Below are 26479 nucleotides of genomic sequence, written 5' to 3'. Positions count from 1 at the left end.
ATTGAATGATTAGTTGCTTAGTCTTATAGACTGCCTTAATGAATGAGCTGCTGGAGAATAACAATTTGGCTTGCACTTAAGCATGAAAGCCACTTGGATAACCTTGGGTCAGTCATATTCTTTTAGTCCACCCCACCTCACAGGGTTGTTGTTCTTGTTATGGGGAAAATAGGAGGAAGAAATATTTGGTGAGTTCCTCACCTTGAGTTATTTATAAAAATAAAGGTGAGATAAAATTAAATTAAGTTAAATTAAAGCAACATCTGCACTTGCTAATTTTTTTCTCATTGTCATATCTTGTACCCTTCCAAGTGTTTGACTTGGTCAAACACTTACATTAACCCCTGAATAGGTTTTGCAATAATTGCTGCTATGTTTGCCTTTTTATAACAGAACAATAAAGGACTACATTCAATCATCAACTACACATGAAATATTCACGTAATTTGCAACTTGCCAAGCCACTACTCCATAAGCAAATTACAACCATGTTTCAAGATTTCTCTAATGATATTGTTATATAATTATACTGCAGCCTTTTGGGTTTTTTTTAACATTTTCACAGAATCATGTCTTATGAGATGGGAAATTATAAAAAATATGAAGAAATATGAGGAATACATTTCATTTTCTTTTTTTCTTCTGTTTAACAATAGCATCATTACATTCATTTCAATTCTACTTGAGGTAACTGAACTACAGCTCCCAAAATCCTTCAGTACAGTGGTGGCATAGTAGTGGCATCCATGTGTCTTCTCCACCAGGGGTGCCTAACCCCGTGGCCCGTGGCCTGTTAAAACTGGTCCATACAAGTGAGAAAAGCTTCATCTGTGTGTATGTGGGATTTAGGTAGATTATGACACCATCCACTCCAACCACCCTCTCACTTGGGTCCATTGAAAAAATTGTCTTCCACAAAACCCGGCCCCTAGGTGCCCAAAAGTTCTACACTTCAAGATATTCACTATGTGCTGCCTTAGTGGAGAAAGATCAGAATACAAGAAGCCCAACTTTCAACTTCTTGGTAAAAGCCTGCTGCCCTGCTAGTAGGCAAAATTCAAGTTTTTATTCTCCATTATTATTTCACTCACCTCCCTCTCCCCCAATGACTGCTTCCCTGCTCCCTAACCAGCCCAGGTTCAGCAAGCCAAGGCTTTCCTCATTCTCATCCTAATTCTTAAGAAGACTTAAGAAGCTGTGCTTCTTCTGCTCTGGAAAATATCATTGAATGAATTGAACTGTTAACAGAATCCATGCCTGTTGGCCTCCTCTCTGAGGATTGAGGCTAAGTAAGCCTGGGGATAAAACTCCAGATGAGAGGGAGGGTGAGAGAGAGAGAGAGAGAATGAGGGGAGGGGAGAGAAAATGAGAGGGGAAGGGAGGGAGAGAATGAGAGGGGGGGAGAAAAATAGAAATGAGAGAGGGAGGGATGGAGAGAATGAGAGAGAAAGAGAGGGGGAGAGAGAGAGAATGAGAGAGGGAAGAGAGAGAGAATGAGAGAGGGGGAGGAAAATAGAGAATGAGAGAGGGAGGGAGAGAATGAGAGTGGGGAGAGATAATGAGAGAGAGGGAAGAAAATAGAGAATGAGAGGGAGGGAGAGAATGAGAGAGAGAGAGAATGAGAATGGAAAAGAGAAAATGAGAGAGAGGGAATGAGAGAGGGAGAGAGGTCACAAAACCGAAGCGTCACCGATTTGTATGAATATATATACAGTATAGACCCTCGACGGCCTTTTCTTAATTCACTTCACCGGCGGCACGCCCGTTTTGTCAAGGCTCGGGCGGCCGCTTTGCATTTTTTTTCCCGGGCTCATTTTCCTCAGCGTTGAGGACAGGGAGAGTGGGGGGGGGGGGGGGGAAAGGCGCGAATAAGTCTTCGGCCACGCCTGCAGCCGCCACCCGGGGCTTTGACCGCGTGGCTCCCCTCCCCCGACTAAGCAACGACCCGTGTTAGTTTGGCACTTTTCGCTCCTCCCCTCCTCGCTCGGCTTCGGCTCGTCGCAGCATCAGCGGCGTCCTCGGGATGCGGCCGCGCGCGGGCGGACTGTAGCTCCTCGCTGCTGCCGCCGGAGCTGCTCTCGTCGCCGGCTCCGGGAGGAGAAAGAGGGCGGCGGCAGTGGTAGTGGCGGAGGGGAAGATTGAACGGGGGAGCTACGGTTGAGTAACCGAGCGGCCGTACTAGCCGCGCGCGGGGAGGGAACGTCCCTCCCTCTCGCTAGCGGAGCAGCCGGCAGCGCCTCTGTCTTCCCCGCCTCGGCGCCCGGAGTGGCGTGTGAGGAAACGGGGAGGGAGGGAGGAACTGGGCGAGGTCTTGCGTTCCGCGGGAGGAGAAGCGGAGGCGCGGCGAGCCCCTCACCTCGGATTCCTCAGCCAGGTTCCTCCCCCCTCCCCTCCCCACCCGTCGCCTTGGGCCACCTTTTTTTTAAATCCCCCCCCCCTTCCCTCTCTCGGGGGTGGGTCGGGAAGGTGAAAGCGAGCGGGTCAGGTTGGCTCCGATGCAGAACCTGAACATGGAGCGGGCGCCGGGAAGGCGGGAGGCTGCCTGCGCTCGGCGGCGCTGCTGCTGCTGAGGATCGGAAAGCGAGCCTTGCCCGGCGGCCGCCCCCCCTCCCCCCCGATGAGATGAGATCTCGTAAAGGGTAGCCGGAGGGAGAGCGAAGAGCGAACGAGAGGAGCCGACCAAGCCGAAGAGGAGGAGGAGAAGGAGGAGGAAGCATCGCGCCCGGGTGGAGGTGGAGATCGTGCAACATGCCAGTTCGCAGAGGTCACGTGGCGCCGCAAAACACCTTTTTGGGGACCATCATCCGGAAATTCGAAGGGCAAAGTAAGTTCGCGCCCTGGGAAGGCTTGAGAGGAAGGGAACCGAAGACAAGTTCAAACTCAAAAGCGATCGGGCTTGGTAAAGGGCTGTTCCCGGCATCCCCGAGTGGCTTCAGTCCTATGCGATCGGGGTAGCTTTTCCTTCCCCGTCCTAGGGTGGCTCCGTTTTGACCCAGGGATTGGCAAATTGTTCTCTTTCCTTCCCCGGCACAAACGGGCCAAGACCGAAACGGAAAATGTCTGGTTATGCATGTTCTCTCATCTTTGGTGGTGGTGGGGAGCTTTGGGTGGCCTAAAAGTCCCGGGAGGGCAACCAGAAAGTTGTGTGCCCGTTTTCTGCCTGGAAGTTGAAACCTTGACCTTTGGTTGCCCCGAAAGATATTCCTTTGACTTGACTTTGTGGAAAAAGTTTCTTGCAGGCCCTTTTCTAAACTGGGCTGCTGACAAGGATGAATTGAAATTTGTCTGGGGAGAGATGTAAGATCCCTGTAGGTCTGACAGATCTGATGGCTTAAAAGTCTTAAGGCATCAGAAGCCCTGAGGGATCATAAAGAATCAAAATTTTAACAGCTTTGGTCAGCTGTCATAATGACACATTAAAATTGTTTGTCAAACTGCAATAAGTGATGAGTCCCTTTGGAAAGTTGTCTAACAATGAGCATAAAGTATGGTGCTTGAGTCTATGGAGAGGGGCGGCATACAAAACTAATAAATAAATAAACAAACAAACAAATAAATAAATAAATAAATAAATGGTGGCTTTGTATGAGCTTTTATTTTAAGCATTTCAAGAATGTTCTGAAAATAAGGTTAAGAGCTGCAAGATGGGTTAAGTGCAGTGCTGTGTTTCTGTAAATAAAGTAAATAAATAAGGATTTATTTTCAGATAAGGTATAGGATTACAAATTCAATCTTTTAGTTACATGGTCAATTCCCTGAAAACAGAAAAAAAGGAAAATTATCTCACTGGAATGCAACAAGATATTAACCCAGGAAGAATATAGGTAGATTGCTAATAATTCTATAATGACGCTATGGACATGAAGCTAACAGATTCTTACCCTGTAAAAGTCAAAATAATGCATTTTTTTTCTAAATGGAAGGAAGCTACTAAAGTTAGTGGACTTAATTATCTTTCCCTGAGGAAGTACATCAGGAGGTCATTGAGCGACATGCGTTACAGCTGCTGCAAAGAGAACTTGTCAGTACTGTAATCAGGGTCTTTTCTTTGGAAGAATGACATGCATGAGAAATACTTCACAAAATATGTGAATGAGGTTGAGAGAAATCGAAACAGATGCGCACTGCCTTGCAGACTTCTCGCTGTGTCTTCAAGTGTAAATATGTTTTAGCCTTTGGATAGCTCATGTGCCCTTCTGCCATGGGATAGCTCCGATGAAGCTTGGAAAAGAAGTGAGGCAAATATCTTGTGCCTTGATCCTTAATGTTGTGACAGATGTGGCTTCAAGGTTGTGAAAACATTGGAAACAACAGGCTCAGCAAAACTGAGCAGGCAGTGCAGATTCTGTAGAGAGAGAATACACGGGTGAGTAAAATTAAAAGTAAAATGCCCCGTTAGTGTACATTAATATCGGTAAGCTGTAAATTAATAATTGAGGCTATAAGTTGCTCCCTCCTACTCTCCTATAATCACCTAAAACCCTATGTTTCTGCAATTCTGTTGGATTACTTCTGCATATGAGAATGAAAATCGGCCCAGCCAAAGTATCTTGCTTTATGCAGTCAGGATTAGATGTGTTGTATAATTAAATTCTTTCACTTGGATTTTGTGAAAACAAGAATCCCACAGTCGTGTTTAGAGGATCATCTTACGGGGCGGTCAAGAGTGTTCAAATCTACCTGCTCTTGCAATAGAGTGCTGGAGTGCCTCAGGTAGCCCCCTTTCCCCCAAATTGTTTTCCTTTTCATTGTACAGTGCCCTAGGTTAACCTCTGCTCTCAGGTTTCTCTCTGTTTAGCACCTCAGGTAGGGCAAATACAAAAAGGTGTTCCTGTGCCAAATAAGTTTCATATTCAGAACTCCTAGGCTCCATGCAAAGGTTTTCTATTTATGGCATCTCCTGTTAAAATAACCAAATAGTAAGTGATAGGAAATATTCATATTAAAGATCTTAGAAAATAGATGGGTTACATATTTAGACAAGGACTAGAAAGGTGCTGAAGTTAGGTAAAAGTACAAAAAAAGAAAAAAGGGGAAATCAGAAGACAACACACTGCATTTTCATTTCAGTTCACCACAGTTTAATAAAGGCAACTTGGTTTTACTGTACCATCATCCCCCACCCCCTGTTCTGTTATATTAAGGACTATAATGCTGCAGTGTCCTTTGGATGGGCTGAAGTCATATGTATGCCCTGGAGAGATCTGGGGATAGATGGCCAACAGTCCTACAAATATAAGTCATCTTTTAATGAGTAGATTGCTGGTTTTGAGAACCTTTTTATAAGCAGGATGCATGCTAGTCTTTTTCATTCGAATAGGGTTTTTCCAATATTTAGCCAAACTAATATCTACTGCGGGAAAAGCTAGTTTTATAATCTATTAAATGTGTTTGCAGAATTGTTTGCAAGCCCAGTGATATTATCTTAACTTTCCTCTGTTTTTCTCCCCAGTCCAAAAGCCTATTACAAAGCTTTCATTAGAGTTCAGGCACCTAGAAATGGAGCCTCTTTCAGTAGCTTGGACAAGCAGTTCTCACCACAAAGAACCCCCCGCCCGCAAACAGAACAGTAAGCCAGTGTTAAGCTTTTCATCCAGACTAAGTTTTGCAAGCAGCTTCCTAGAATGGATTTCCCTCTCGCATGAAGTCTGCTGATTTTGAGTTTTAATTCTTTTGCATTCCATTGAGTCAGTCTTAAAGAGCTTTGGTAAAGAGTGGTATTAGGCCCTCTACTAAAGCTCAACGTATGTAGAAATTTGATGCAGGGACAGCTCTTCTCTAGAGAGACACCCATAAGTGTCTGGGAAAAAAATGCCTTGTTGTTTTATTGCAGATAAAAAATTCATCATTGCTAATGCCAGAGTGCAGAATTGTGCGATCATCTACTGCAATGATGGCTTCTGCGAGATGACGGGGTTCTCCCGGCCTGATGTCATGCAAAAACCCTGCACCTGTGACTTTCTTCATGGACCAGAAACCAAAAGGCACCACATTGCCCAAATTGCCCAGGCATTGCTTGGATCGGAAGAGAGAAAAATTGAGGTTACCTATTATCGTAAAGATGGTAAAGTAGTTTTCCTTTTTTTGTGGGTTTCTTTTGAATGTTTGGAAAGCCAGCTTTCTGTGATAGTTGAGATGCTCATTGGGCTCTTGAACGCCTATGACAGTGATTTTCAACCTTTTTTGAGCCGTGGCACATTTTTTACATTTACGAAACCCTGGGGCACATTGAGTGGGGCGGGGAGGGCTAAAAAAAGTTTGGACAAAAAAATTATCTCTCTTCCTCCCTTTCGCTCTATTTCTCTCTCCCTCTTTCTCTCCCTTCCTTTCTCTCTCTCCATCCCTCTTTCTTTCTCTTCCTTCCTTCCTCTCTTTGCTCTTTCTCTCTCCCTCCCTACCTCCCTCTATGTCTTTCTCTCTCTCTCCTTCCCTCCCTCTCTTTCTCTCTCTTTCTCTTGCTTTCTCTCTTGTTCTCTTTCTCTCTCTCTTGCTCTTTCTCTCTCTTGCTTTCTTTCTCTCTCTCTCTCTCTTGCTTTCTTTCTCTCTCTGAGCTTCGCGGCACACCTGACCATGTCTCACGGCACACTGGTTGAAAAACACTGGCCTATGAAACGTGTGGTGCTTTTTTCTTCCCTGGACATCTTGAATGTGTCTTTTATTGTTGTATCAAAAGAATGCCAGTCCACCCATTCTAGGAAATTAAGACAGGACACTAGGGACTGTTATCCTGAGCTACCGATTAGAGCTGTGTTTCTCAGCCTTCGCAACTTGGAGATGCATGCTGGCTGAGGTGTTCCTGGAAGTGAAAACAACGCATCTTCAAGTTGTCAAGGTTGAGGAACACTGCATTAGAGGAATAGCCTTTTCCACACCAGCAATCCACTTGACTTTCATTTAAACACACCTCTGGATTGGTGCGTAAGCAATTGTGTGTTTCCGTTTTTCATATTGCTAAATTACTGAATTGCTGAAGTGATGTGAACGATTCTCTTCATGTAGGGGTTTCCAAAGAGATCTTATTTATGGCTTAAGTTTTCAATTTAGTACACAACAGGAAGGAAGGAGGAAAGGATTCTATTTCTGGGCAAATTGTATGTCTCTCATTGTGATTGTTTTCAAGTTTAAAACTCAACTACTATATGTAAGAATGCATCCTGAATATGCATATTTTACTATTTCCAGTGAATGATGATTCATATATCTTCCCTCCTTATATATTTATTACTTTTCACGGAGTTCATTCATAGAATTTGTAGGCATTCCCCCTATTTTCTATATTCTCTATTACAGTTAAGATAATGAAGGAATTGTTCCAAAGCAGTGTTGAAATACAGCATTATACGTATATCAAAATAATTGGGTTATTATGGATATATACACCTGTAATTGTATAATGAGTAAGGATAGCTTTCTCCACATTTCCTTATTATAAATTTGACAGTGAATGTTCTTGAAAATTTGGGCTGTTTACTATATTGGATTTTATTCCAACAATGTGTTCTATCACTGTTCCCAGAAAATATTTTGAGATAGGGGCTATGTTCATGCTCCTGTATGGTCCAAAACATCTTTCTGGAATTAAATCCAAAGTGTTGCACAGGGTGATCTATACCAGAGGTCTTCAAGCTCGGCAACTTTGAAATTGTGGACTTCAGCTCCCAGAATTCTTGGAGTTGAAGTCCACCAGTCTTAAAGTTGCCAAGTTTGGGGACCCCGATTGCTGCTTCACATCATAGAATTTTAAAAAATTTATATGGCAATACATTTAAAATAAATGGTGAATTTGATTTGATAGACTAAGATGTTTGCTGCTATACTGTATACTTATGCTTAAACAATCATCTGTTGTTTCAAATACTGAATAATAACTTTGGGGGGGGGAATTGAAATTACCTTTTCAAAGAGGTTTAATCACTTTTTTTAAAAAAAATGTTTAACTGATTTAAAGTTGAAATAACTTCATTGTGGTCATTAACCAGCAGAGTTTAACTGATTTAGATTTGCACAATGAATCATTACTTTCAGTAGGAATCATATAATATATACTGTATTTGCTTATGAACTTAAGATGGACATTTATTTGTCAAACTGTATGCAGGAAAGGGAGTAACAACACTAATTATTTCTCAGGACTTTATTTATTTTATTTTCAGATTATTCAGTTACAGTAATAGATAACCAGGTTGTTGTTCTTCTATTGCTGTTTGCACTGTATATCTGTTTGAAGGACAAATGCAAATTTGTAATATATTCAAATCTTGAGCTTTAATTAAGCACCAGAGACCCACCTGTGCGCTGTTTACATTCATTTGAGAATTGTGACAGTGAAAGGGATCATAAAGTGGCAATTGAACTTTGAAGAAGCTGTGACTTGGGTATCTCTTCAATGGTTGTGGTGACATTGGTGGACTGGTGTTGCTGAAGGATTCCATTAACTGATAAATATAATTCCTGGAAACAAAAGAAGCACAAATTTTAAAAAGCTCTAATAACTATATTTCCTAAAAACAATGTGGTCAGGGAAACAAATATGTCTATTCCTGCAAATCATCTTCCTGTTTAAACGATCCCATAATCCCTCGTGGGGTGATGTCTGAGCAGCTCTGTTTACTGGCCGGATGCCCTTCCTGTTATCAATACAGAGTTTGTTCACCAGATATATTCTCAGTGGGCCAACATAGAAATATCTGCCTCTACCTAGGATCAAACTCACAACTTCCTGATTGTGAGGTGAGAACTCCACCTCTAGGCAACCACACACTCATGTCTACTCTTGCAAATGTGGTTGTGATCACATATTATATATGTTATTATAATAAACAAAGTACATATTATGTATTTTCTTGGTTTATTTTGTCAAACTTCTGTGGTGCCCTTGTTTTAGAACCCTTGTAGTTATTTTTCTCAGTGACTTTCTTAAGGAGACATTCACAGATGGGGGAGGTCAAAAGGAACTATACAGAGGAAGCATCATTATAATGCAAGCTCCTCTTTCTTTGTATTGATACATACATCAGTCTCATATATATGCACACAAAAGAGTTGGCCCAGGATCAAGAAGCTGCAGATACCAATCCTGCTGGGTTTGATAGAACAAAGATTAAGATGTGGGCCTTGTCTAAGCGATAGGGAATCACCACAGTTTTGTGCCTTCCATTGTATTTAGAAACAGGTCATCTGTTCAGAACTTCAGCTTCACATTAGTTTGTTATTAGTTGTTTCGGTTATAGACTGTAGGTGTCAGGGTTCCAAATAGCATCCAAAATTAAATCAGGGTCCAAGGCAAAGTATTCCTCAAAGTTCCAATTTATTAATAGAGCCATATTGGCACATCTGGGTGAAACCTGAATCTGAAGTCTGGGTTTCACCACCCAGTTGAAAGTTCAAGTCCTTGCCCCCTCACCCACAAATCCACCACGTTGTTCAATCTTCTATTGCCATGCTGGCAGAGTCTACCCATCTGCTTCTGTGCAGGTGCAGAGATAAAGGATGACCTTGGCATTCTAGAAAGAATTTGTTATGACTTAAAACCTCATACAATCCCCCCTCCCATTTTCCAACAGTAGAAAATGCATAGTAGTAGAAAATGCATATTATAAAGGCCAAAGATCCCAAATAAAATGGCTTTGGTCTGACAGAAGGTCTCTCAAAGGGACTCCTAGCCCTGTTGTTGTATTGCAGTTCTCAGGAACACCTGAAGAAACACTGGCTTTTAAACATACATGAAAGATTTGGCAGCCACTAGCTTACGGTGAAGAGATGCAGAAACCCGTAACATTGTGCTGCCTCCTAGCAATCATCTGGCTTTTTGCAGCCTAGTAACTCTGGTAAAACCAAATAGGTTGGTAGCACAAATACCATTCGGCATAAGATTATTTAGAAAGCTTCGTATTATTTAGAAAGCTTCGTGACCGAATGGGGAAAACACACCAGCGAATTCTTGACTCTTCTTTTTGTGTACCATGAATTTGTTTTTAATGCTTCTAAAGAATTCTAGCTTTTTGTATACAGTGCCAGGCCCAAGGAACTGAGGAGGACATGAGGGGTTACTTCAGAGTGGTTTATTATTGTTCAGCTGTAGACAGAAATCTTGGCAGATGTACCTGCATAACTATTAGATATGCACATCGGTTGTTGGACGACTGCCTTCATCCTTTCCCTGCATAAAGGATTCCAAGCTATGTTGTCTCTTTACTCTCTGGAAAAGAGGCCCTCCCTCCTGTGATGCTGCATTATATTCCATCACATCAAGTAGTCTTCAATTTATGATGAAGTTGTGACAGAGCTCCCGTTGGCTAGTTACGATCTTAATTTAAAGTTTTGATGCCTCCCCAGTCACACAATTTTAGCCATGGTGGTATAGTGGTTAGAAGACAATATTGCAGGCTAATTCTGCAGATTGCCAGCAGTTCGATCCTGACTGGATTGCCTTCCATCCTTCCAAGGTTGGTAAAATGAGGACCCAAGATTGTTGGGGGCAATATGCTTAGTCTCTGTAAACTGCTTAGAGAGGGCTGTAAAGCACCGTGAAGAGGTATATAAATCTAAATACTAATAAGTCTAAGTGCTATTGCTACTGGGTTGCATTTAAAGCTGTTTGAAGCATCCTGCAGTGACATGACCACAATTTACAATGGGGGGGGGGGGGGGTTCCTGTCAGAAACCAATGTTTCCTTCTGGTTTTTGACAAAAAATATTCATTGCAGACATTGGATTTTCTTAATGACTCTGATATTCACTTAACAGCCTTGGTGTTGACTTAATGATTACAATGGTTCATTTCAAGGTTGTAAAATTGGATACACATATGTGGTGACCTGCTTATTGACCATCATGACCTACAATCTTAATTCAAGCTCAGTTCTGGTTATAAGTGGAGGACTACCTATCAGTCTTTCTACATATAAATGGAATACAAAACTTAGATAATGTCAGTCTAAATTTTGTATGCCCATGTGTTGTGTGAATGTTGTTTAATTTCAGCCACTAACCATGGAAATGAAAAACCAACAGATTTCCAGTTAATGGGAAGTTTGTAAAAAAAGAAAAAAATAGTGACAGGCTTGTTGCATTAATAGTGATTTGTGAGGATGTGCTGGATAAGGAATTTCTAGCCTTCAGATACGAACTGCATATGAGATAAAGGCAGGATGAACTCAGAGTAACTATGAGCATCTGGAATGGAGGTGGTTAAAAGAAATACTGATGTGGAGATTAAAAAGCTTGGGCTTTGCAGGAACTGCTTATTGACCTTTAAAATGTATTAGAAGTTGTGTGCAGAACCTTCAAAGGTTGTAATCACACCTTTGTGATTACGTATATACTGTACTGTACATGCACGTACCATTCCTTGCAATTGATTATGAATCCATTGGATTAAAGCAAATATGTTTCAACTTATTTGCCTCTGAAAATGAGATATTACCTAATTTCTCTGTTTCTAGGATAGTGACTGAGTCATAACAATAATAAGCATATCTGCTTATATCCAGTGAGAAGAAGTTCCTTTGCACCAAATAAAGCAGATGTAGAAGAAATAGAGTACAATGATGTCTTGTTATTGGCCAGATTGGTTAGGGAAGTTGGAAGCTGGGCTTTCACAGTATCTGGAGATCTGTTGCTCAGAACTGAGAGATACAATTACAGGTTAAAAAACCATTGTCACAGCAATCAATCTTGGTTTTCTTGGAGAGCAACCTTCAAATGTTCCTGGATTCATTACCTTCCTGGAAAGCTAAGCACAGCAACATTTCCATGGTCTTGAAAAATTACTGTATGGAATTATGCATGTAATCGTTATTGCTACTTCGATTACTGTATAACATTGTGCTTAAGCTGCATTCCTTTCCTCATTCTTTGCCCTCATCACCTCGAGGTTCGACTACTGTAATGCTCTCTACATGGGGCTACCTTTGAAGAGTGTTCGGAAACTTCAGATCATGCAGAATGCAGCTGCAAGAGCAATCATGGGCTTCCCTAGGTATGCCCATGTTACACCAACACTCCGCAGTCTTCATTGATTGCCGATCAGTTTCCGGTCACAATTCAAAGTGTTGGTTATGACCTATAAATCCCTTCATGGCATGGGACCAGAATATCTCCGGGACCGCCTTCTGCTGCACGAATCCCAATGACCGGTTAGGTCCCACAGAGTTGGCCTTCTCTGGGTCCCGTCAATGAAACAGTGTCGTCTGGCAGGACCCAGGGGAAGAGCCTTCTCTGTGGTGGCCCTGACCCTCTAGAACCAGCTCCCCCGGAGATTAGGGTTGCCCCCACCCTCCTTGCCTTTCGTAAACTTCTTAAAACTCACCTCTGCCATCAGGAATGGGGGGGTTGAGACATCTTCCCCAGGCCTATATAATTTATGTATGGTATGTTTGTGTGTATGTTTCATTTTTAAATAAGGGGTTTTAGATATTTTTAAAATATATTAGATTTGTCATTGTACATTGTTTTTATTATTGCTGTGAGTCGCCCCGAGTTTGCAGAGAGGGGCGGCATACAAATCTAATAAATAATAATAATAATTAATAATAATATCTAATAGAGTCATTTGGCTAAGATTTTGAGTACAGTGGTCCCTTGACTTTCGCGCGGGATACATTCCAAGACCACCCATGAAAGTCAAATTTCCATGAAGTGGAGGCACTCCCTTCCTTCCCCTCCTCCCTCTTCCATTCCTGGTTTTACTTACCCCCAGAACCCGCAGGGGCAGTGGGGCGGCAAGCTGGGGACTTTGCTGCGCTTGCTTCGGGTGTCTCCCATGGTGGTGGTGGCAGCACTGGTGCTCAGGGTCAGAGCAGGGGATGGGGAAGCTCAAGGCAAGAGGGATCCAGGCCAGGACTCGAAGCTGGGATTCCAGGCCGGTCAGCTGGGAGGTCGGACGCTATCGCTAAGGGAAACAGCGGATGGCAGTAAGCACTAAGAAAAAGAGGCAGCCATGCCCTTTGGTGCTTGTGACATTGAGCTGCGGGTGGAGGCTACCGGAAGGTTTTGACAGGCCCACTTCAAGCCATCCCCACGATTAGTGTGTGGCCCCCTGACCCAACAATGCCCTCAGCTCCTCCCCCTTGTGCGAGTTAGGGTGGTCTTGTCGGCCTGCAAGGCTTGGCTTCAATTGGAGCGTACCAATGCTCCAAGAATTAAAGAGGAGGGATTGGGAGGCTGGGCGGAAGCAGGCTATACCATGGGTTTTGAAAACCCGTGGTATAGCCTTTCCACGAAAGTCGGACCCACGAAAGTCAAGGGACCACTGTATTATACCACACAAAACTATAACTCGGTGGCTTTTTATAAAATAGCAAGAAAGAAGCAAAAATTCTTGGAGATACATTGCAATAGGATTATTCTGGCCTAAAAGCAAAGAGTCTACATTCTTTTTGAGTCTGAGACTATCCTATTCAAAGTAGAGGAAAAATTAAAGTGTATCTGAATCTTGCATCCAGTTGCATGAAAATAAAATGTTCTCCAAAATTGCTAAACCAAGAAGTATTTAAATTCTGAATAACAGAACTGGTACTGTTCATGGTTCCCCCCCCCCCCACATAAGTGTCATAACATCCATCATACAATCTTTTTTATTTTAAGGACTTATCTGATTAGGTTTCTTTGGAGGTAAAATAGTATTTACATAGCACATCAATATTTTTATTTTAATAAAGTTATTTGCCATGGAAATATGTGACAGCACTTCCTTTGAGGACTTCATTTTGCCATTGAAGTCATTATTGCATAAATCATTTTTGACAGCTGTAAAACATTGCTTGAGGTGATAAAGCTGTAAAGCTTTGACATAAAAGCTATAATTGTAGAAGGATTGAGGATGGGATATCCAGTTGAGGAATATTGTAGTCTGTTGATCCTTTTTGTGTAACAGGTATATAACAAGGTTCTCAAACTTGGAAACATCTAAGAACAAGTAGGTCCTGTGAAGATAGGTTACTGACAGGAGGGTGAACTTGTGTTCTGCTACCATGCTGGTGAAGAAATGTTCAGAGAAATACATAGGCAGGAGGTGAACAAAATGAGAATTGGAAATCATGACTCCAGATAATTCATTTTGTTATTCCATAAAGCAATAACATTACTCCTGAATGATTGGTGAACAACAGTGTTGAACTAATGAACTAGTGTTGAACTGATCAATTGATTTTCCAAGCCATAGTTTTAAAGATGACCTCACATCCATAAATTGTTTCAACTCCTACCCTCAAAACAACACTATAGAACACTGCACACCAAGACAACTAGACACAAGAACAGTTTTTCCCGAACACCATCACTCTGCTACCAAATAATTTCCTCACACTATCAAACTGATCACTAAGGCTGCATTGCTATTACTATTAGTTTTCTCATCATTCCTATCACCCATCTCCTCCCACTTATGACTGTATGACTGTAACTTGTTGCTTGTATCTTTAGTGTTGTACTTCATGATTCTTGACAAATGTATCTTTTTTTTATGTACACTGAGAATATATGCACCAATGACAAATTCCTTGTGTCTCCAAGTCCTATTCTATTCTATTCTATTATAATATTATAATGTATTGTTGCTAGCATTTTCCATAACCTTCAATGAAATTTTCATCTGATACAGCTTTGCTATCACCCAGTGAGGTAAGTCATTAATATGTTTTTGTCAATGGATATCAGACATGACAACATAAGACTTTATGATGAAAAGAGTAAATAAAGACTGAAGAAGTTGCTGAATCAAACCTTTGGTCCATCTTGCTTGATATTATTTGTTCTGGCTGTAACCAACTGTCCAGGGTTTCACTTAGATATTTCTTTCCTCTGTAGCTGAAGATTCAAGAAATCGACCTTTGGAAAGTAAGTGGCACTGAGCAGTGCTAGGCAGTTGTCTATGGTATATTATTGTACAGTGTCATTTGACTCCATATGATGAATTTCAGTAGGAATTGTCCTTTCAGCATTCGGTTACCTGAAGCAGAAAAGTGTCCTGGAAGTGAAATGTTTGTAAATCCAGCCAAGTCATGTTGGCATTTGAGACAGAAAGTCATACTGATATTTTTCTTCTTTTTCCCAACAAAGGTGATTAAATAACCAACAACTTCTTCTCTATGGCCTTTCAAAATCAATGCTGTAAAAAAATCTGGAGGGCCACTGGATGGCATCAAAATGTTTTACTACCTCCTAGTGGTCATCTAGATTTTTGCACTATAGGCCTTGTATCCTATTACCGTGTTTCCCCGAAAATAAGACACTGTCTTATATTAATTTTTGCTCCAAAAGTTGTGCTACGTCTTATTTTCGGGAGGTGCCTTATATTTCTCAAATAAGACAAATTTAGAGGCAGAAAAGCTGACACCCCCCAAAAAAGTGTACCATACGGTACATTGATTACGGTACAGTACCTGTCAGTATGGCACCCACCCACACAAACGATGGCACTTATATGGTACAACAGTATACTCCCGCTATTGCAGCTTCCGGCCACCAGAGGAACTACAGTCTACACACTGTAGTGGAGACTGTAATGGCGGTGAGACAGCAGCAGACTGTGTCTGCTGTACTGGATGGTACAAAGCGATGGAAGGGGCCAGCAGGGTACACCACATTATTATGGTACCGCTATGAACAGCTTTGAATGGTACCATATGTTTTTCCACCATACCGTATGTAAACTTGACTATGCCTTATTTTCGGGGGGTGCCTTATATTAGCAAATTCTGCAAAACCTCTGACATGCCTTACTTTCGGGGTACGTCTTATTTTCTAGATTTGATAAACTGCTAACTACCGTAAGCTCTTAAACAATTTGTAATTCAATAAGTATATTGACAGTTTGCAACTTTTTTTAAAAAAAGGCTACCTTTCAGGGCAGCCTAAATTATCTGGTAGGGGAAGTTGGTATTTAAGTTATTAAAATATCTGCTGTGATTAAGTTGGGGGAAAAGACCCCAGCTAATGTTGGATGCCTATATAGCCAGTATCATTACCAATGTAATAGGACATTGGTCTGCATTTTCTATAGAGCATAACCTGACTGTGTGATTTGAGTATTTCTCATCTAAAATGCAGACTGACAAGTTCATTGATTTTCTGTTGGTTCATGATTTACCAATTAATATTGCTGGCACTGCATACACTTGGATTCTTACTGAAACATGGACCTGTCCCAAGAACAAATTTGGCTCTCTTTTCTTGCCGCATTCCTGTACAGGTTGTCCTTACCTTATGACCACAAAATTTATGCTGCTAGTTGAGACATTAGTCAAGAGAGCTTTGCCCCATTTACGATCTTTCTTGCCACAGTTGTTAAGTGAATCCTTGAAATCGTTGGGTTAGTAACCTGGTTGTAAAGTGAAACCCCATTGACTTGGCTTGTCAGAAGGTCACAAAAGGTGGATTACGTGACCCTGGGACACCACAACCATCAAATATGAGTCGGTTGCCAAGCATTTGAATTTTGACACCATGATCGTGAGGATGTGGCAGTTATTGCAAGTGTGAAAAAATAGTCATAAGTCACTTTTTTCAGTGCTGTTGTAACTTTGAGTGGTCACTAAACGAATGTTTATAAGTGCTACCTGTAGTCCTAGTAGGACTACCCATATTTTTGACATAGACTTTAGATTCTGCTTTATTTTTTGCTGGAATGTTGAAATTGATTAGCCTGTTGGTCATCGCAGGGGTGAAATGCTCTCAGTTCGCTCATCCATCCATCCATTCATTCATTCATTCATTTATTTATTAGATTTGTATGCTGCCCCTCTCCGTAGACTCGTGCCTGTCGGTCGTTGGAAGGCTGGTTGTGAAGGGAGCTCAAGGCTGTGCCCATCTGCCTGGATGCTACCATTTGGGGTCTTTTACTCTCTGCTCATGCGCAAAGCGTTCTGTGCATGCGCAGAGGGTAAAAGAAACCAAATGGTGGCGTCTGGGCAGGTGGGTGGAGCTTCACATTCTCTTTTTGACCGGCTCTCTAATGACTGACAGGCACGAACAAACTGGGAGCATTTTACCCTTGAGTCATTGGTGAGAAAAAGCAAAAGCAGAGATGAGTGCCACAATTTTTATAAAACGAGGACACAAATGTTCTAAAGCAGATCTTCAGTCCTGTAGAACATATACTTTTGGACTATGAATCCTGGGTTCCCTTTTAGAAGCTCTCTACTGATTACTGAAAATGGTGGCCTAATACTTTTCCATTTGGGAACAGGAAACACATGGAAATTGTAGGCCTTTCATAATAAAAGAATATTCCTCAAACACAGCCCTGCTATAAAGGCTGTGGGAATCACACACTGCATGCCTTTTAGTCCTCCAAATAGTTTTCGTTACTAAAGGGTTGTTCACCCCTATGCTAAAATACACTGCTCAAAAAAATAAACACTTAAACACTTAAACAACACAATTTAACTCCAAGTAAATCAAACTTCTGTGAAATCAAACTGTCCACTTAAGGAAGCAACACTGATTGACAATCAATTTCATACGCTGTTATGCACATTCAACTTTGTACAGAACAAAGTATTCAATGAGAATGTTTCATTCATTCAGATCTAGGATGTGTTATTTGAGTATTCCCTTTATTTTTTTGAGCAGTATATTTTAAAAGGTCTCCTGGAATGGAAACCAGAATTCCTCAAAGTGTTGTTAAACAATTATAGTTACAAGAATCCCTCTCTTGTGATAGAGCAACCTCAGCCAGCTACAAGCGGAACAGTATTTTCATTTCTGCCTGTCATATTTATTTTGTTTTTAAAAATTGGTGCAAGGTGCATCAGTCAAGCTCTCTACACAAGTTAACAGCCTGTAACAAATCTCATTATAAAAACCTACTGAAATACTGACAAAGTATGAATCATCAGACTAAAAGTTACCAAGTGCTGTAGTTATCTCATCAAAAATACTAAGTATTTTAATCCCTTCTGCCCTTGTACTAAAAATACTAAAATTCACACACACACTCACACACACACACACACACACACACACACACACACACACAATCTCATTAACCACACCTTTTGCTAGTAGCTCAGTTACCCTACTGCAATATGATGGTCTTTGGAATGTTAAAACCACTCTGGTTTCTTCAAACAATGAATCTGTTTTCAATTTGAATATAGTTATACCATTGTATAACTATATTCCTGACATCACCAGAAGTTCAGGGTGAAACATGCATAGGGATGGAGATGGCCAGGGATGTATGTATACATTTGGAGAGGCCAGGATTCCTATAAGTCAACAGTAATCAACCAGGATTACAATTTATTTTTAAAGACAAACTGATGGAAGGAGTCCCAAATGTATAGCTCTTCGCAATTTCACCTTATCAGCCTGACTTTGGCAGAGATAATAATAATAATAATAATAATAATAATAATAATAATAATAATAATAATTGTACTTGGAATAAGCAAATTGGTAAAATGACATACAACACACACTCACACATCATTTACTGTTAATATGATTTAATATATTTTATATAATTATTGGCATCCTTCAGTCTCGAAAGACCATGGTATCATGCTCTGGATTCCCCATATAATAAATAAATCATATTAACAGTAAATATAAAAACAGAGAAACAAACCCTAGGCAAAGAGGGAATAAAAACAGCCATCTCAGCTATTTTCCTTACATCTTGCAAGAATCTTGCAATCACACAATATTTGACAGAACCCAGCACTTTCATTTTGGCATGTTGATTTTTAATATCAAAAATAGATCTGATTCAGGGGTGGACTGCTGGGGGCTTGCAGGGGTTGGGGAGAACCTCTAAACTAAGATTCTGTGCAGTTCGGAGAACCCCCAAATCCCACTCCTGGCTGACTCTGTCCATCTTGACCCTCGCCTCCCAGGAGTCCCCATGAGGCTCGTTTTGGGTGCAAGTAAGTGCAGGGTGCGTACAGAAGCTCAGGGAGGGCAAAGTTCGGGAAAGCCGAAACAGGCCCGTTTCCAGCCTCCATAGAGCTTCCGGAGACTGGAGGAGGGCGTTTTCGTCCTCCTGGAGGCTTGAGGAAAGCCCCCAGAGCCTGGAAGCAAAAATGTCCCCCCTGTTGTGATGCAGGAGGATGACTAGGCCACGCCCACCCAGCAACTGGGCAGAGAACTCTTTGCTAAAATTTTTGAAGCCCGTCCCTGATCTGATTTCTCCATCTCCCCTCATCCCTGTTTATTACCCAAAGCTTTTAAAGGTCACTAAAGTAGATACAATCTGCCTTGTAAATATCTGCTTTGTTTTTCAACAGCGGTTACTAATAGCATCACAAACTACATAGATAAGGCACCACCAGTTTCCCTGCTGAGAACATGTAAAACATATGTGTAATATATAAAGAAATTGTAGAAATACAGTGGTACCTCTACTTACGAACTTAATTTGTTCCGTGACCAGGTTCTTAAGTAGAAATGTTTGTAAGAAGAAGCAATTTTTCCCATAGGAATCAATGAAAAAGCAAATAATACATGCGATTGAGGAAACCACAGGGAGGATGGAGGCCCTGTTTCCTCCATGAAGATTCCTAGAGAGGTCTCTTGGAGGCTTCTCCCTGCCTTTTCCAGCCCTGTTTCCTCCCAGGAGATTCTTAGAGAGGCCCCATGGAGACTTCTCCCTGCCTTTTCTGGTTACAGTTTCGGGGGGCCAGGTTTGTAAGTGGAAAATGGTTCTTGAGAAGAGGCAAAAAAATCTTGAACACCCGGTTCTTATCTAGAAAAGTTTGTAAGCAGAGGCGCTTGTAGGTAGAGGTACCACTGTAATATGTTGCATCTATTTCTAATGAGTTTGAACTACAGAATGATTATAGAGCTAACAAGATTTCAATTAACTCAATAATCCATATTACGAGTTCATTATATTTGCAGTGAAGCTGACTTTCTTTGGAGGTTAATTGCCAGCGGAGTGATTTTACTTCTAGTATTTTTAGCAGAGGATGGGAGATGTTACTATAATCTCTTCCTCTCAGCTGAAGGAGATAGTTGTCATTAAGATTCCACTTTGGTGATGATGTTCTGTCACCTATCAAACGTTACACTTTCTCTCCTACGTCTGTAACCACCGTACCTCTGTAAATGCTGAAATTTGACACTGAGGATCCTTACATCTTCTACTTAATATATTTGAAGTTTGAAGGCCAGACCTTGTGTCCTGGAGGTGATAAAATTGATTACTGTAGGGCTACCTGCCAACTCAGATACTTTTTATTAGTTATATGTGTTCCACCATTCTTCATCTGAACAGCTCAGAATAGGTTATATTTAGTTCCCAAACAAATGTCTGATAATAATAGTTCCTTCTTTTCCTTCTCTACATCCATAATGCACAAAGATAATGGCTAAAAAGTCAAACCATAGAACAGCTCTGTGAAAACCAAAGAAAGGTTTTTCTACAATAGACAGCACCATTATGGGCAATACATATGATACATATGAAAAAAGACCAGACAGTGAAAATGCCACAGCAATTCACACTTCCAGGACTTCCAGGATGCTCTGTCTGAAGGACAGAACCAATCCCAAATTGATGGCTTATTGCTTGAAAAAAAAAAAAAAGCCCAGCCCAATTTTCTATCCATCGTTGATATATTTTGTTGGGTCTCTATTTTACTGTATAGATATTTGCGTTAGGGAGGGATAAGTGGCTAGTGGCCCAGATGGCTTTCTGGATGTGTTTGTGTGATACCAAATGAAGTGGCATCTGAGAACTGTTGATGCCATCAGATGCTCCTTTTTAAAACTGTCTAGCAGCTTGTGCATCCCCCCTTTCCCCCAATAGAGTGTTCTGTTTATGAATTTAGTCTTCAAACCTCAGGGCATCACTTGGGATTTATCAGATGCATTCATAAAGAAGCTGAATTTCAACGCTATTCCTATTCTGTAATTTCATTTTCCAAGGTTCCAGACTGAGCTAGATTGGAAGCCAAACTTTCCTCACTGTTGCTTCTACTCCTCTCATTTTGTGCTCACCTGCAGTTTGACACTCACAAGTGTCACCTTGGTCACCTTGGAGAAGCACTGCATTTTGCACTGTGCCCTATCTGGATCTCCAAGCTATAAGAGTATGCATAACTGCACACTCTATTATTTCCGAACTGAAAGACTATTTCCTAAAACAGAGGTCTATGAAATAATGATGTGAAAGTGTAGACGTTTTTGGTGGTATCTGTTTTATGGGAATAGTGTCTACTTTTGTGTGTGTGTGTTTTGTCCAAATTGTACATTGTGTCCATTCTAGTTTCCTCAAATAATATAATTTCAAGTAGCTTAATCCTACTCTTTCCCAAGACAATTATTGGAGTTGCCTAAGATTCCTTTCTGCCTGCTGGTTACAGCATTGAAACGGAATCCACACACCAATACATCTCCATTGCTTTAAAGTTTTGCCACAAAGATACAGCTGAACTGAGCACATATATTTTTTTATGAACAACAGTAATGAAGTTGATAATAGAGTTTGTGAAGAAGTAGCATGATAAAAGGATTAAGTTAAAATGAAGGCAATCTAATGTTCTTCAGAGGGTTTATGCTACTGCATCCACATTTACCCCTTCCTTATGGTTGTTGATAGAAGTTCAATATATCTGATAGAAGTTCAGATATCTGATGGACATCATGTTGCTTGCCCTGAGTTGCCCTGCACAGATTACTTTGCAGACCCAAGCTATGAATGTAGATTGACCCACTCTCATTTTTTCTAGGTGGTTTTATCAAGATTTAATACAAGGAGGATGGGTATTTCTACTAGTTAATAGCCACTAATTGTTAAGTATATCAATGATTATGTTTGTGCAAGCTGAGGAAGTTTTTAAATGTTTAGACAGAGTGATTTCGTGATGTTGTTTTTATTGTTACTAGCAATAATACCAAATGTTTAAATGTTGGTTGTTGTGTTTTTGGATTATACTATGATCCATAACTAATATACTACCTATATTATTTCAGACAAATGACTGCCAGTCTCTTTTTATTTTATTTCTTTTGAGTTTTCCTTTTTTTAGTTTATAGTATAAAATACCAAAATAAAAAAACAAATAATAGAAAAACTAGAAGGAAAAGGGAAGGAAAAATGTAGAAAAGAAAGGGGGGGGGAAAGGAAAGACATTGACTTCTGACTCCTTTAGTAGAATAAGATAGTAACATCAAGAGACTGTCCAGTTTTTTCTTAAAAACCTTCAGTGTTGGAGCACCCACAACATCTGGAGACAACTTATTCCATTGATTAATTTTCTGTCAGGAAATCTTTCCTTAGTACTAGGTTGGTTCTTTTCTTCATTCATTTCCATCTATTGCTTCTTTTTTTGCCTTCAGGCACTTTGGAGAATAGGTTGACCTCCACTTTTTGTGGCAGCTCCTCAAACATTGGAACATTACTAATATATCACTCCTAGTCCTCATTTTGACAATGTAACCGTTGTTGATATGTTTTATCCCGCAGCCCCATAATCATCTTTGTTGCTCTTCTCTGCACTCTATTTTTTTTGCACTCATTAAACTATGACTCATTGTCCAATGCCCAATAAATGGCCTTTTAGAAAAAGGGCTGTTTTGTGGTTGCTTATTTATAGACATTTGTTTCAATGATACTGGATCAGATAGGAAAGGTTAGGGAACCTTGAAGGTTGGGGGCCTTCAATGATCCTCCAGCACCGGGAGAAATAGTCTGAATCTTGCTCTGAGATGATTCTTCAGTTGTTGGGACAAAGTGGGAAACTGAGCAAATGTTGCAGGGACATCCAGCCTTTAAATGTAATGGAGGATGAGACAGGAGTAGCCCAGACAGATACATGATGAAGCTCTTTCATTAGATAAGATAACTTTTATTGTCATTTTTTTTTACTGTAAGCACACTGGCCCACATTAAAAATGAAATTCTGTTGCCTGCTCTCAAAATAAAATATATACCATATTTTTTTGGAGTCTGCATTGGTTGCCAATCAATTTCCGGTCACAATTCAAAGTGTTGGTTATGACCTATAAAGCTCTTCATGGCACTGGACCAGAATATCTCTGGGACCGCCTTCTGCCGCACGAATCCCAGCGACCGGTTAGGTCCCACAGAGTTGGCCTTCTCCGGGTCCCGTCGACTAAGCAATGTCGTTTGGCGGGACCCAGGAGAAGAGCCTTCTATGTGGCGGCCCCGACCCTCTGGAACCAGCTCCCCCCAGATATCAGAGTTGCCCCCACCCTCCTTGCCTTTTGCAAGTTCCTTAAAATCCACCTCTGCCATCAGGCATGGGGGAATTGAAATTTCCCTTCCCCCTAGGCTTATAGAATTTATACATAGTATGCTTGTATATATGACTGGTTCTTTAAATTGGGGGTTTTTTAGATTGTTTTTAATATTAGATTTGTTTACATTGTCTTTTTATATTGTTGTTAGCCGCCCCGAGTCTTCGGAGAGGGGCGGCTTACAAATCTAATAAATACAAATACAAATAAGACACACCTTTTTATCCCCCAAAAGAGGATGAAATGGATGCGGCTTATACATCAAATGTAGCCCCACCCATCCACCCCCACTCTTTGGTCTCTGCCTGACTGCATTTTACCTCCTCCCAGCAAACAGCAGTAGAGCCTGTTTAGCACAAGCCACTGATTATCTGCCTCCTGACACTCAGCTGATTGATTGAAGTTGCCAGCAAGCTCACTACTAAAATGAAAGTGAAACTGAAGCTGCACAGAGGCAAATTGCTGGAGGGGTAATCTGCCTCCTTTTTGCTACAAGGAGGTAAGTCAATAAATATAAATGCCTATAGAATGTTCAAATTATTAGACTTATTTTTTAAAGACTGCTTTATTATTAACTTAACAAAATGAAGAAGCTTTTTAAAATAAATGCTTGATCTGAAGATGCCCAATGCTATTGTATCTTCCTTTAAAAAGCAGAGAATACTTGCAGAAAGCCACATAAATTTTAAAGATCTGTAAAAGTATAATCTGAAATATAACAGTGTCCTGTTTAAGGTAAGGCAGCTGAGTTAAACCCTCACTTAGTCATGTTTGGAGTAGATCTATTTAATCTATTTAATTAAACAATTTGGAGGAGTTAGAGTGATAACATTTAAGAAAATTTTCGGGGATTAATATATAGTGGCCCCTTGACTTTCGTGGGGGATACGTTCCAAGACCGCCCGCGAAAGTCAAATTTCCACAAAGTACAGATGCTCCCTTCCTTCCTCCCCTCCCTCCTCCATTCCTGGTTTTACTTACCCTCAGAACCCGCAGGGGCAATGGGGCGGCAAGCTGGAGGCTTTGCTGCGCTCACTGCCAGCGTCTCCCATGGTGCTCAGGGTCAGGGCAGGGGAAGGGGAAGCTCAAGGCAAGAGGGATCCAGGCCAGGATTTGAAGCCGGGATTCCAGGCCGGTCAGCTGGGAGGTCGGACACTACCACTAAGGGAGATGGCTTAGGTGGGTGGGGAGAAGAAGCAGCGGTGGGCGGCAGTAAGGCTCGGCTTCAAGTGGAGCGTACCAATGCTCCAAGAATTAAAGGGGAGGGATTGGGAGGCTGGGGTGGAAGCAGAGCTTTTATTTAAAGAAGCAGGATGGCTGGAGTGAGGGGGAGGAGGAGAGTTAAAACACACAGTATTGTACATCGTGTGGCCACGTGAAAACATTCAAATGTTAAAATAAACGTGGATAATTTTTTTTATTAATATTTTTTGAAAACCCATAGCCTTTGCGCGAAAGTCGGATTTGCGAAAGTCAAGGGACCACTGTACTGCCCTAATGTACACTTCTCCATTTCTTTTCTATTTCTAAGGGTCAGGTGCACATGCACAGAAACACACAGCAAACTGTGTATATCATCTGTGCTGTTTGCTGTTTGGCAAATTGCTGGGAGCCAGAGGCCTTTTTTCCTTGTTTTCTTTCCCCAAAACTAAGTGCGTCTTATACCCCGGTGCATCTTATACTCTGAAAAATGCAGTATCTACCCATACACGTATTTAACACACATCTACACCCACACCTGCACATCTATACCCATACCCATATACACATATTAATCACTGTCCATTTTGAATACATAGTGGGAAGAGGAAACTTGAGAGTACAAAAGTTGGAACAAAACTATGACTGAATCTGGATGTTCTGCTTCAGATGCCACAAAGCCTCCTCCCAGACGGTAACAAGGATAACAGGTTGTGAAGAGGATGTGTAGAATCCCAGACAATCCAGTGGACCCTACTCAAGCAATGTTATGTGCTATGTTCTGGATAGAAGGAACTGCCAATAATCTTTTCTGCAATCCTGACCACTCTCTACACTGCCTTCCTGTCCAAAGCAGTGATGCTTCCAAACCAGACTGTAATGTCATATGACAGGATGTTCTTGATTGTCCCTCTATAGAAAGTGTTAAGGACAGAGAAAGGAAGATGTACTTTTCTCATGTAATACCAGAAATGCAGGCACTGCTAGGCCTGCTTCACCAGTGTCTCACATTAGTCATTCCCATTAAGGGTATTTCATACAAGATGATCGGGCATATTTTTGCTAAAGGAAAGCAGTTATTTTTAGAACATTAGTGAGTCACGCACTTGCCTCTATTCATTGAAACAAATTATTTATAAACGTTTAGTTTACCCCCTAGTGAAGATCATCATGATCATTATCATCATCATCATTGTCAACCTACACTACATACAACAATTTTATATCAGGCCATTTAAATTTTCTACACTTATTTATTTGTTTTATTTATAAGACACATGAAATTCTGTCATTTCTGATAGAATGCAGTAGTAATGCCCCACCTTTTTTTTTAAGCATGTGAATTTTTATCAGAGATTAAGCCAAGCAATCGAGCAAATCTCACTGAATCATTTTTCAAGTGATTATCCAATACTTAAAATGGTGGGAATGATAAACTTTGTCATTAAATGCAGGTAAACAATTGCTTCTGTTTGGTTTGTAAATTTTTATTCCTTCTATATAGGCAATAAGCCAAATTTTCATAACAATTCAATTCTTCATTGGTTATTGGTATTATTTTATTAAAAATCTCTCTCTAAAATTTGTTTGTATACAGTGAAAAATGGTAAAAGCTGACTGGGAATGCTATTAGTTTACAAGACTTAGAAATATAATAAATGGAAATAGCATCTTATCCCAAGCATAAAATAGCATCTTATCCCATGAAGAAAATAAGAATGAAGTGAGTCTATTTATTCCAGTTTTTTAGCTGGGAAATTGGATCTAAGAAGAACCAGTGTTAAAATAGTTTATAACAGAACCAAAAATATATTGCTATTAATAATAACAGAGTTGGAAGGGATCTTGGAGGTCTTCTAGTCTAACCCACTGCTAACCCCCTTACACTAATTCAGACCAATGATTATCCAACACCTTCTTAAAAACTTCCAGTGTTGGAACATTCACAACTTCTGGAGGCAAATTATTCTACTGATTAATTGTTCTAACTGTCAGGAGATTTCTCCTTCATTTTAAGTTGTTTCTCTCCTTGATTAGTTTCCACCCATTGCCTTTTGTCATACCCTCAGGT

The 26479-nt window shown here is 40.8% G+C and overlaps 1 protein-coding gene across 1 annotated transcript in view; it reads left to right on the top strand.

The window, feature by feature from the left end:
- Positions 1–2748: 2748 nt before the first annotated feature.
- The window catches only part of KCNH7 (potassium voltage-gated channel subfamily H member 7), a 395413-nt gene continuing 371682 nt past the window's right edge, over positions 2749–26479 (top strand). The window contains exons 1-2 of the mRNA XM_070731643.1: positions 2749–2824; positions 5834–6064. Coding sequence (XP_070587744.1) covers positions 2749–2824; positions 5834–6064 — 307 coding nt within the window. The remainder of the gene's footprint in view (positions 2825–5833; positions 6065–26479) is intronic.

This window comes from Erythrolamprus reginae, chromosome 1, assembly GCF_031021105.1.
Source record: "Erythrolamprus reginae isolate rEryReg1 chromosome 1, rEryReg1.hap1, whole genome shotgun sequence".
NCBI classification, from domain to species: domain Eukaryota; kingdom Metazoa; phylum Chordata; class Lepidosauria; order Squamata; family Dipsadidae; genus Erythrolamprus; species Erythrolamprus reginae.
The sequence above is the reverse complement of the archived record's forward strand: the minus strand, read 5'-3'. Positions and strand labels throughout refer to the sequence as shown.